We start from the raw sequence: 12,342 nt of genomic DNA on the forward strand, positions 1-12,342 counted from the left end.
CAATCCCTTATTTCTATTTCACTGTCCATTTTCTATTTTATAATCACCATTCTCATCTTTTCCTCCTTCTACTTATTGTGAGATTAAAAACTATGTTTGCTTTTTTATCTTCTTAAGATGGAGTCACAGATCATCAAGTTTCTTCTCTTAAGTGAAACATTCAAGCAAGTAGGTGCTATTTTAAATAGAATGAGGTATTAATAGAGAGAGTCAAAAAATGTTGACCTCATGAGTGACAAGTAGAAGTCTAAACTAGTCCTTAAGATTCCCCACCATCTGGTACACACATATCTTCAACTAGCCATTCAATTACACATTAATCTGGGAGCTCCTGGCATAATTTTAAATTATGACTAGTTTTAAATCAGTTGATCATGAGAAAAGAAGACTATCCTGATTGGTGAGTCTCATATAATCCGATGATTTGTTTAAAATGCTTGAATTCCTCTTTAAAGAGATGTATGAATTATAAGAGGGTGTTGAAAGAGAAATTTGAAGTGTGAGAGTGACTTGAGTGGAGAAAACAAAGCTGATACCTAGGAGTGGATTCTAGGGACTGTTCAGTTTGGTTCAGTCACTCAGTCGTGCCCGACTGTTTGCAACCCCATGAATTTCAGCATGCCAGGCCTCCCTGTCCATCACCAACTCCCAGAGTTCACTCACACTCACGTCCATCGAGTCGATGATGTCATTCAGCCATCTCATCCTCTGTAGTCCCCTTTTCCTGCTACCCCCAATCCCTCCCAGCATCAGAGTCTTTTCCAGTGAGTCAACACTTCGCATGAGGTGGCCAAAGTACTGGAGTTTTAGCTTCAGCATTATTCCTTCCAAAAAACACCCAGGACTGATCTCCTTTAGAATGCACTGGTTGGATCTCTTTGCAGTCCAAGGGACTCTCAAGAGTCTTCTCCAACACCACAGTTCAAAAGCATCAATTCTTCTGTGCTCAGCTTTCTTCACAGTCCAACTCTCACATCCATACATGACCACAGGAAAAACCATAGCCTTGACTAGACGGACTTTTGTTGGCAAAGTAATGTCTCTGCTTTTGAATATGCTATCTAGATTGGCCATAACTTTCCTTCCAAGCAGTAAGCGTCTTTTAATTTCATGGCTGCAATCACCATCTGCAGTGATTTTGGAGCCCAGAAAAATAAAGTCTGACACTGTTTCCACTGTTTCCCCATCTATTTCCCATGAAGTGATGGGACCAGATGCCATGATCTTCGTTTTCTGAATGCTGACCTTTAAGCCACCTTTTTCACTCTCCTCTTTCACTTTCATCAAGAGGCTTTTTAATTCCTTTTAACTTTCTGCCATAAGGGTGATGTCATCTGCATATCTGAGGTTATTGATATTTCTTCTAGCAATCTTGATTCCAGCTTGCACTTCTTCCAGGCCAGAGTTTCTCATGATGTTTTCTGCATATTAGTTAAATAAGCAGGGTGACAATATACAGCCTTGACGTACTCCTTTTCCTATTTGGAACAAGTCTGTTGTTCCATGTCCAGTTCTAACTGTTATTTCCTGACCTGCATATAGGCTTCTCAAAAGGCAGATCAGGTGGTCTGGTATTCCCATCTCTTTCAGGATTTTCCAGTTTATTGTGATCCACACAGTCAAAGGCTTTGACATAGTCAATAAGTGAATAACCCAAAAACAGATGTCAAGGAAATAAGACCTTATTCCTACAACTTCAAGGAAGTGAATTATTCCAACAACATGAATGAGCTTGGAAGACAACCAATTTCTAGGTAAGAAACTTGATGACACTTTGATTTCAGCCTTGTGATAACTTGAATAGAAGGACTAGGTGTATTGTGCCTAACTTCGGGGATACAAATGAGTGTTTTTCAAGCCATCAAATCTGCAGCAGTTGATTATGATGAAATAGACCATTAATATACCACATAATTCAGCAAACCTATCAATTGCATTATCAAAAAATGTATATTCAATAAGTTTTAATAAAACAGGGAAACATTGGGATACAATGAAAACTGCAAATGCCATAATATCATATATCTATTCAGTGTGATATTGAGTGTGTTTTTTACAAAAATGTAGATGTCCAAATAAGAAAACTTAGAGAAAAGACTGAAATAAACATAACACAGGAACTACACTATGCTTGGTCTATGGGACAGTAATAGTGATTTTCTATTTCTAAATATTGGAATTCACATTTTCCAAGATAAATATAAGTATAAACAGGTTGATTGCTAGTGTTATTTTTCTAAGATGAGAAGATAAACATGCTCAAGCTTCCTATATGATTTAATGATTTAAAATAAATTATATACTAAATGAGGAATATGGGATTTTCTTTAAATTGTCTTGTTTGTAGCTCATGGAAAACAGCTCAATCAAAATTCTCTGGGGTGTGAATCCAGAAAGTCACTGAGGTAAACGTAAATATACAGCATGATCCCTAAGTTTAGTTTAGGTAAGTATGGCTTAACCTTGAGAGTGTTTCTATTTTTTAATGAGAAAAAATTTAATTCTCTTGATGACTTTACTGAAATATACTTCAGAAGAAGTTCAGTTCAGTTCCGTTCAGTTGCTCAGTAGTGTGCGACTCTTTGGGATCCCATGAATTGCAGCATGCCAGGCATCCCTGTCCATTACCAACTCCCAGAGTTCACTCACACTCACATCCATTGAGTCAGTGATACCATCTAGCCATCTCATCCTCTGTCGTCCCCTTCTCCTCCTGCCCCCAATCCGTCCCAGCATCCGGGTCTTTTCCAATGAGTCAACTCCTTGCATGAGGTGGCCAAAGTACTGGAGTTTCAGCTTTAGCATCATTCCTTCCAAAGGAATCCCAGGGCTGATCTCCTTTAGAATGGACTGGTTGGATCTCCTTGCAGTCCAAGGGACTCTCAAGAGTCTTCTCCAACAGCACAGTTCAAAAGTATCAATTCTGTGGTGCTCAGCTTTCTTCACAGTCCAACTCTCACATCCATACATGACCACAGGAAAAACCACAGCCTTGACTAGACGGATCTTTGTTGGCAAAGTAATGTCTCTGCTTTTGAATATGCTATCTACGTTGGTCATAACTTTCCTTCCAAGGAGTAAGCGTCTTTTAATTTCATGGCTACAATCACCATCTGCAGTGATTTTGGAGCCCAGAAAAATAAAGTCTGACACTGTTTCCACTGTTTCCCCATCTATTTCCCATGAAGATATGGGACCAGATGCCATGATCTTCGTTTTCTGAATGTTGACCTTTAAACCACCTTTTTCACTCTCCTCTTTAACTTTCATTAAGAGGTTTTTTAGTTCCTCTTCACTTTCTGCCATAAGGGTGGTGTCATCTGCATATCTGAGGTTATTGATATTTCTCCCGGCAATCTTGATTCCAGCTTGTGCTTCTTCCAGCCCAGCGTTTCTCATGATGTACTCTGCATATAAGTTAAATAAGCAGGGTGACAATATACAGCCTTGACGTACTCCATTTCCTATTTGGAATGAGTCTGTTGTTTCATGTCCAGTTCTAACTGTTGTTTCCTGACCGGCATACAAATTTCTCAGGAGGCAGGTGAGGTGGTCTGGTATTCCCATCTTTTCAGAATTGTCCACAGTTTATTGTGATCCATACAGTAAAAGGCTTTGGCATAGTCAATAAACAGAAATAGATGTTTTTTCTGAAACTCTCTTGCTTTTTCCATGATCCAGCGGATGTTGACAATGTGATGTCTGGTTCCTCTGCCTTTTCTAAAACCAGCTTGAACATCAGGAAATTCATGGTTCACGTATTGCTTAAGCCTGGCTTGGAGAATTTTGAGCATTACTTTACTAGCGTGTGAGATGAGTGCAATTGTGTGGTAGTTTGAGCATTCTTTGGCATTGCCTTTCTTTGGGATTGGAATGACGACAGACTTTTCCAGTCCTGTGGCCACTGCTGAGTTTTCTAAATTTGCTGGCATATTGAGTGCAGCACTTTCACAACATCATCTTTCAGGATTTGAAATAGCTCCACTGGAATTCCATCACCTCCACTAGCTTTGTTCGTAGTGATGCTTTCTAAGGGCCACTTGACTTCAGGTTCCAAGATGTCTGGCTCTAGGTGAGTGATCACACTATCATGATTATCTGGGTCTTGAAGCTCTTTTTTTGTACAGTTCTTCTGTGTATCTTGCCACCTCTTCTTTGTATTTTCTGCTTCTGTTATGTCCATACCACTTCTGTCCTTTATGGAGACTATCTTTGCATGAAATGTTCCCTTGGTATCTCTAATTTTCTTGAAGTGATCTCTAGTCTTTCCCATTCTGTTGCTTTCCTCTATTTCTTTGCATTGATCGCTGAGGAAGGCTTTCTTATCTCTACTTGATCTTCTTTGGATCTCTGCATTCAAATGCAGAGTATATCTTTCCTTTTCTCCTTTACTTTTCGCTTCTCTTCTTTTGACAGCTATTTGTAAGGCCTCCTCAAACAGCAATTTTGCTTTTTTGTATTTCTTTTCCATGGGGATGATCTTGATCCCTGTCTCCTGTACAAACCTGTCACAAACCTCCGTCCATAGTTCATCAGGCACTCTATCTATCAGATCTAGTCCCTTTAATCTATTTCGCACTTCCATTGTATAATAATAAGGGATTTGATTTAGGTCATACCTGAATGGCCTAGTGGTTTTCCCTACTTTCTTCAATTTAAGTCTGAATTTGGCAATAAGGGGTCCATGATCTGAGCCACAGTCAGCTCCCCATCTTGTTTTGCTGACTGTATAGAGCTTCTCCATCTTTGGCTGCAAAGATTATAATCAATCTTATTTCGATGTTGACCATCTGGTGATGTCCATGTGAAGAGTCTTCTCTTGTGTTGTTGGAAGAGGGTGTTTGCTATGACCAGCATGTTCTCTTGGCAAAATTCTATTAGCCTTTGCCCTGCTTCATTCCATACTCCAATGCCAAATTTGCCTGTTACTCCAGGTGTTTCTTGACTTCCTACTTTTGCATTCCAGTGTCCTATAATGAAATGGACATTTGTGGGGGAGGGGGGTGTTAGTTCTAAAAGGTCTTGTATGTCTTCATAGAACCGTTTAACTTCAATTTCTTCAGCATTACTGATTGGGGCATAGGCTTGGATTACCATGACATTCAATGGTTTGGCTTGGAAATGAACAGAAATCATTCTGTTGTTTTTGAGATTGCTTCCAAGTACTGTATTTCGGACTCCTTTGTTGACCATGATGGCTACTCCATTTCTTCTAAGGGATTCCTGCCCACAGTAGTAGATACAAATGATCATATGAGTTAAATTCACCCATTCCAGTCCATTTTAGTTTGCTGATTCCTAGAATGTCGACGTTCATTCTTGCCATCTCCTGTTTGACCACTTCCAATTTGCTTTGATTCATGGACCTAACATTCCAGGTTCCTACGCAATATTGCTCTTTACAGCATCAGACCTTGCTTCTATCACCAGTCACATCCACAACTGGGTATTGTTTTTGTTTTGGTTCCATTCTTTCCGGAGTTATTTCTCCACAAATATACCCCAGTAGCATATTTGGCACCTACTGACCCGGGGAGTTCCCCTTTCAGTATCCTATCATTTTTCCTTTTCATACTGTTCATGGGGATCTCAAGGCAAGAATACTGAAATGGTTTGCCATTCCCTTTTCCAGTGGACCACATTCTGTCAGACCTCTCCACCATGACCCATCCATCTTGGGTGATCCCATACTGCATGGCTTAGTTTCATTGAGTTAGACAAGGCTATGGTCCGTGTGATCAGATTGGCTAGTTTTCTGTGATTTTGGTTTCAGGGTGTCTGCCCTCTGATGCCCTCTCACAACACCTACCATCTTACTTGGGTTTCTCTTACCTTGGACGTGGGGTATGTCTTCATGGCTGCTCCAGCAAAGCGCAGCCACTGCTCCTTACCTTGGACAAGGGGTATCACCTCAAGGCCACCCCTTCTGACCTTGAACATGGAGTAGCTCCTCTCAGCCCTCCTGTGCCCGCACAGCCGCCACTCCTTGGACTTGGGGTTGCTCCTCTCAGCCACCTCCCCTGACCTCGGGCATGCGGTTGTTCTCTCTTAGAGGGTGTTTTAAGAAATGTCATGTTACAAACACTCTTTTATGAAAGTATTTAAGGTTTTGAAGTAATAATGTCAAAGAGAACTGATAGCAATTTAATCTGCAAAACCAAATATCTTGTAATAACTATTAGTGTAAGAGGAATGTGAGTGTGACCAAATTGGGAAGAATGCTTGATTTCTCCCACCTGGGCACTTCCTCCTCTGTCACATTAACTCCCTCCAGGGAACCTTGGAAAGACCTCAGGGAGATTATCCGGACAGCCACTCAGAAGCTGAGAGTGTCAGTGAGGGATCCTCAGGACTGTTTTTGTTGTTGTTGTTGTTGTTGCTGCTGTTGTTGTTGTTTAGTGGCTCAGTTTTGTGCAACCCTTTTGAGACACCATGGACTGTAGCTCTCCAAGCCCCTTTGTCCATGGGATTCCCCAGGCTACAATACTGAAGTGGGTTGCCATTTCCTCCTCCAGGGGATTTTCCTGGCCCAGAGATTGGACATGTGTCTTCACGTCTCCTGCATTGCAGGCAGATTCTTTACTGCTGAGCCACCAGTGAAGTCCCAGAACTGTTCACGGAAGAACAGACACATGAGACCTACCTCTGAAGTAGACACGAGAGGAGCACAGTTGCCTCTCCAGAGCAGGTTTCCCTGGTACAAATGACATTTTGAGTTTTAGTCCAGAGCCTCTTTCATCTAGGATACACCAAGTCATGCCTCTAAAGCATAAGCATTTAAAATTACCAAGGGTCAGGAGGGAGAGGAAATGAGCCCGTTCTTATCCTCTGTTGGCATTTTCTATGTATCATATGCCTTCAGTTCAGTTCAGTTCAGTCGCTCAGTCCTGTCTGACTCTGCGACCCCATGAATCGCAGCACACCAGGCCTCCCTGTCCATCACCAACTCCTGGAGTTCACTCAGACTCATGTCCATCGAGTCAGTGATGCCATCCAGCCATCTCATCCTCTGTTGTCTCCTTCTCCTCCTGCTCCCAATCCCTCCCAGCATCAGAGTCTTTTCCAATGAGTCATTCTTCCCATGAGGTGGCCAAAGTACTGGAGTTTCAGCTTTAGCATCATTCCTTCCAAAGGAATCCCAGGGCTGATCTTCTTCAGAATGGACTGGTTGGATCTCCTTGCAGTTCAAAGGACTCTTAAGAGTCGTCTCCAACACCACAGTTCAAAAGCATCAATTCTTCAGTGCTCAGCCTTCTTCACAGTCCAACTCTCACATCCATACATGACCACAGGAAAAACCATAGCCATGACTAGACGAACCTTTGTTTGCAAAGAAATGTCTCTGCTTTTGAATATGCTATCTAGGTTGGTCATAACTTTCCTTCCAAGGAGTAAGCGTCTTTTAGTTTCATGGCTGCAGTCACCATCTGCAGTGATTTTGGAACCCAGAAAAATAAAGTCTGACACTGTTTCCACTGTTTCCCCATCTATTTCCCATGATTGTGGGACCGGATGCCATGATCTTAGTTTTCTGAATGTTGAGCTTTAAGCCAACTTTTTCACTCTCCACTTTCACTTTCATCAAGAGGCTTTTGAGTTCCTCTTCACTTTCTGCTATAAGGGTGGTGTCATCTGCATATCTGAGGTTATTGATACTTTTCCTGGCAATCTTTATTCCCGGTTGTGTTTCTTCCAGTCCAGCATTTCTCATGATGTACTCTGCATATACATTAAATAAGCAGGGTGACAATATACGGCCTTGACGTACTCTTTTTCCTATTTGGAACCAGTCTGTTGTTCCATGTCCAGTTCTAACTGTTGCTTCCAGGGATAAACGATGCCCACACTGCCCCACTGGAGATGCTCACCTTTATCTTTTACTTCAGGTAATGTTGGTCATATTTACTAAACTTGATTGTTAGATTTGAAATGGAGTTGAGTTGATAAAAATTATTTCTACTGTGTTCATTTTCCTTATTTAAATTTTATAGTCCTTGGTTTCTACAATGAATATGTGTTATTTCAATAATTAAATAAACAGAAGTAATTAATGGAATGGATGTGGTGGTGCAATCGAACAGAACAGTTATTTTAAAGGGATCAGTTCATTGTCCAAACTTAATATTTAACTTTGTAAATATCTCTGCTTTAACTCTCAATGAATCATGGTAATCTAAATGGTGGACCTTCATACTTTTTCCATATGTTAGAGTAAAAGTATGGAGGAACAAGGTTATGCCTGGCATATTGTAGTCATTCAATTAATATTTAATAATGATTTCACCTATAATTGCATACTTTTATAATTGTAAAAAAGTATCAGTGTGAGGAAGGGTCTGAGAGAAGTGATTTTAACCTACAAATGTTCATGTGAAATTCCCCAACACTGCTCCAGGTTTTATAGGACACAAGAAAGAATTACATCAGAGAATTTTGATTAATTTTAATTATTTCAAGGCTTTAAGAGAATGAGTCAACAGACAATCTCTAGGGTTTATGCCTCATAGGTTGTCTCTAGATATAAGACTTCCAACCAGGAGAGATCTTACTTTCACCCATCAGCAGGTATCATGGGAAGCTGCTGTGTAACTCAGGAGCTCAGCCTGATGCTCTGTGATGACCTAGGAGGAGGCATGGGAGGGAGGGGTGAGGCTCAAGAGGGAGGGGATATATCTGTATATATCCCTTCCAACCAAAAGTAAATTCAAAAATAAGATTCTAAACAAAAATTAATATTATTTTCTAGGTAGGGTATTAGAAAAAAAGTGTGAGGGAAAATTTACCATTTAGACACAGAGAGTCCTTGAGTAATACTGAGCCATTGTGAAAATTACCAATCTGAACTGTAAAGGAAGAGGAAGTGGACTCAGCCTACAGAGCTTTGTGTGAGAACTGGCTCAGCTAAGCCCTTAAAACAACAGAGCTTCCCTGGTGGATCAGTGGTAAAGAATCTGCTGCCAGTGCAAGAGAGGCAAGAGACTCGGGTTTGACCCCTGGGTTAGGAACATCCCCTAGAGTAGGAAATGGTAACCTACTTCAGTATTCTTGCCTGGAAAAAATTCCACTGGCAAAGTAGTCTGGTGAGCTACATACAGTCCATGGGTTCACAAAAGAGTCTGAAGCAATGGAGTGACTGAACACAGAAAAGTGCCTGGAATGGAGGGTTAGAAGAGCTCTGAGAATCTGTGGAAGGTGCATTATCTGGCTTCTACAAACTTTTGAAGGAGTAGTCAAACTGAAATAAAGACAAATATTTAATTTAAAAAATAAGCAGAGATTAAGCAAATGCTATGAAAGAAAAGCAAAAGGCACTATTTTTAATTATGTATGTAAAGTAGCCTTGAAAGCAAAAATTAAACAAAATAGAGAAGAAAGATATAGGAAAGATATTAGCTGTCATATTTCCTAAATGCAAAGAAACTCACCAGCAATTTAAAATAACATTTGGGTCACAAAATCCATTGCATGAAATAAAACATTAGTTTAATTTTATTTTTCAAGTGGCTTAGATAAATCAGCCATATTTAGGATGTCTAGCTTTGTGATAGATTGTCTTTTGAGGTTGTCTTTTTAAAGTTTATACTCAAATTTATGAATATATGAAGATAAAGGGATCTTGAGTATCTCAGTTTTGCCTATGATTTGACATTACTGCCGAGCCATATAAAATCTATTTCTTGAGTTATGGGACTAGAGACAACTTTATCAGAAATGATAGAGAAAAGTCCTGGTATGGTAGGGTCTAAGAGATATTGGTCACCAATTGTGCATGCATGTGTGTTGAGTCACTCAGTTGTGTCCTATTCTTTGCGACTCCATGGACTATATAGCCAACCTGACTCTGTCCATATAACTTTCCAGTCAAGAATACTGGTGTGGGTTGCCATTTCCTCCATCAGAGAATCTTTCCAACCCAGGGACTGAACCTGCATCTCTTGCATCTCCTACATTGGCAGGTGGATTCTTTACCACTATTCCCCTGAGAAGTCATTTGTCACCAGTTAGAGAAATACAATACTTTTCTATTAGCATTTTCTCATGAAATATCATCACACTGCAGAACTACCTTAAATGTTTGGTCTTTCTCTTTTACAGGTAATATAGGGACAGAATAAATGTCTTTATTTATGGACATTTCTATGTTAGAATCTTTAGTAGTGTTAGTTAAATTTTTCCCAACTTCCTTTCTCATCTCACCTGATGCTGCCTTCTAGTATATCTCTCTGATATGTACACTTTCTTTGGACAATTTCCCATAGATTTAAGATCACTACTTTGTCACAAGTTGGAACATGATTATGAATAAATGAAGTATCTTAGTACTAAGATGTTGAACATAGATTCTCTTTTAGACAAATGGAAAATTTGTGGGAGTCTGGATCAAGAGTTCAGTCACATATGTGTAGATTGATCCTCATTTGCATGTTACAGGGAAAGTCAAGGATCTCTGTCTTCTGCTTTGTCATGTTTCTGATAAAGACATAGACTGTGTTATCCTTATTATCTGTTCAGTGTTATTACTCCACAAGAAATGAGGTGGGATTGATAATTAGGGCTCCCTGTATTGAGAACACTCTGAAAAAAAGTAACTAAGGTTTATTTTGACAATAGATTTACTGAGTCAGAAACAAAAGTAAATGATAAGTATCATGTGGAATTAACAGTAAAGGCACAGATGGAAACTTAAAGGGGTCATTCTCAGTGTCACATTGTGAATATGTGATGTAAAGTGTAATTTATTTAGAATTTTCTCACTTTTGCTACTAGTTTTAGGACTGAAATAATCAGTTATGGTACTAGGCTAGGTTACTCTTTTATTAATTTATAATGTTCAAGTGGACCTAAAAGTGCTATAGAAGGATTTCACTGAAAATAACTCCCAAGTCTTTTGATTTCATATTATCTCTAAATATTAAAATTATAATTCAGAACTAAAAGGTTCAATAATGGTACTGTGCTCTTTAAAGAAAAGTTTAAATGGTTATCTTTTGAACATTTTAGACATTTAGCAATAGTGCATAAGAAACACAGAGAGGTTCTAAAAGAGACACTTGGCTTCTTCTTCCAGCTTTGGAAAGGAGGCGTTAACCGAGGGTCTTACATCCTCATTCTCTCTAATAATTTTGTTTCCAGAGCTGATTCAGATTCTGACAAACAGAAACCATGTTTCTATCAGAGAGAAATAAAAGTGGGGCCACGTCCACTGTCCTAGGCTTCTCTGATTACCCAGAGTTGCAAGTTCCCCTCTTCTTGATATTCTTCACCATCTACAGTGTCACTGTGGTAGGGAATCTTGGGATGATTGTAACCATCAAAATTAACCCCAAACTGCACACTCCCATGTACTTTTTCCTCAGCCACCCCTCCTTTGTGGATTTTTGTTATTCCTCCATAATTGCTCGCAAGACCATGGTGAACCTCATGGTAGAAGACAGAACCATTTCATTTGTAGTCTGTGTAATACAAGTCTTTTTCTTTTGTACCTTTGTGGTAACTGAGTCCTTTTTATTAGCTGTGATGGCTTATGACCTCTTTGTGGCCATCTGCAACCCTCTGCTCTACATGGTCGCCATGTCCCCAAGACTCTGTGCTATGTTAGTGGTTGGATCTTTTGCCTGGGGAACAACCTACTCCTTGGCATTCACATTTTCTGTTAGCAAATTACCATTTTGTGGTTTCAACACAATCAATCACTTCTTCTGTGAGTTCTCCTCCCTGCTTTCCGTCTCTTGCTCTGATACTTATCTCAACCAGTTGCTGCTTTTTATTTTTGCCACCTTTAATGAGGTCAGCACACCCTTCATCATTCTCCTGTCTTATGTTTTTATTGTTGTCACCATCTTCAAGATGCATTCAGCCTGTGGTCGCCGCAAAGCCTTCTCCACTTGTGCCTCCTGCCTGACCGCCATCAGCATCCTCACCAGCACCATCGTCTTCCTCTACTGTGTGCCCAACTCCACAACCTCCAGGCACACAGTCAAAGTGGTGTCTGTGTTTTACACGGTGGTCATCCCCATGTTGAATCCCCTGATCTACAGTCTGAGAAATAAGGATGTCAACAAAACAGTCTCCAAGATAGTGGGCTCTAAACTGTTTTCTTATTGAGCATTATAATAATAATAGTTTTTTTCTTGATATGTAAACAAAGTGTAGGTACAAAGGTTGGTTTTTAAAGATAAGTTTAAATTAATGAAGAGTTAATGCTGCAAAATTTATGGTTGCCAGGAGAGGCAAGAAGTTTGGGGGAAAGGGTTAGTTTGGGAGTTTGGGATGAACGTGTACACTCTTGTATTTAAATGGACAGCCAACAAGGATCTGCTGTATAGCACACAGAACTCTGCT

At 39.9% G+C, this 12,342-nt stretch overlaps 1 protein-coding gene across 1 annotated transcript; it reads left to right on the plus strand.

The window, feature by feature from the left end:
• Nucleotides 1-11,163: 11,163 nt before the first annotated feature.
• On the plus strand, nucleotides 11,164-12,105 carry LOC113885555 (olfactory receptor 5D18-like). Its single transcript, XM_027531001.1, has one exon. It carries the CDS (start codon nucleotides 11,164-11,166, stop codon nucleotides 12,103-12,105), a length of 942 nt encoding a protein of 313 aa, XP_027386802.1.
• Nucleotides 12,106-12,342: the final 237 nt, after the last annotated feature.

The sequence above is a fragment of the Bos indicus x Bos taurus genome, chromosome 28 (assembly GCF_003369695.1).
Source record: "Bos indicus x Bos taurus breed Angus x Brahman F1 hybrid chromosome 28, Bos_hybrid_MaternalHap_v2.0, whole genome shotgun sequence".
Classification (NCBI taxonomy): domain Eukaryota; kingdom Metazoa; phylum Chordata; class Mammalia; order Artiodactyla; family Bovidae; genus Bos; species Bos indicus x Bos taurus.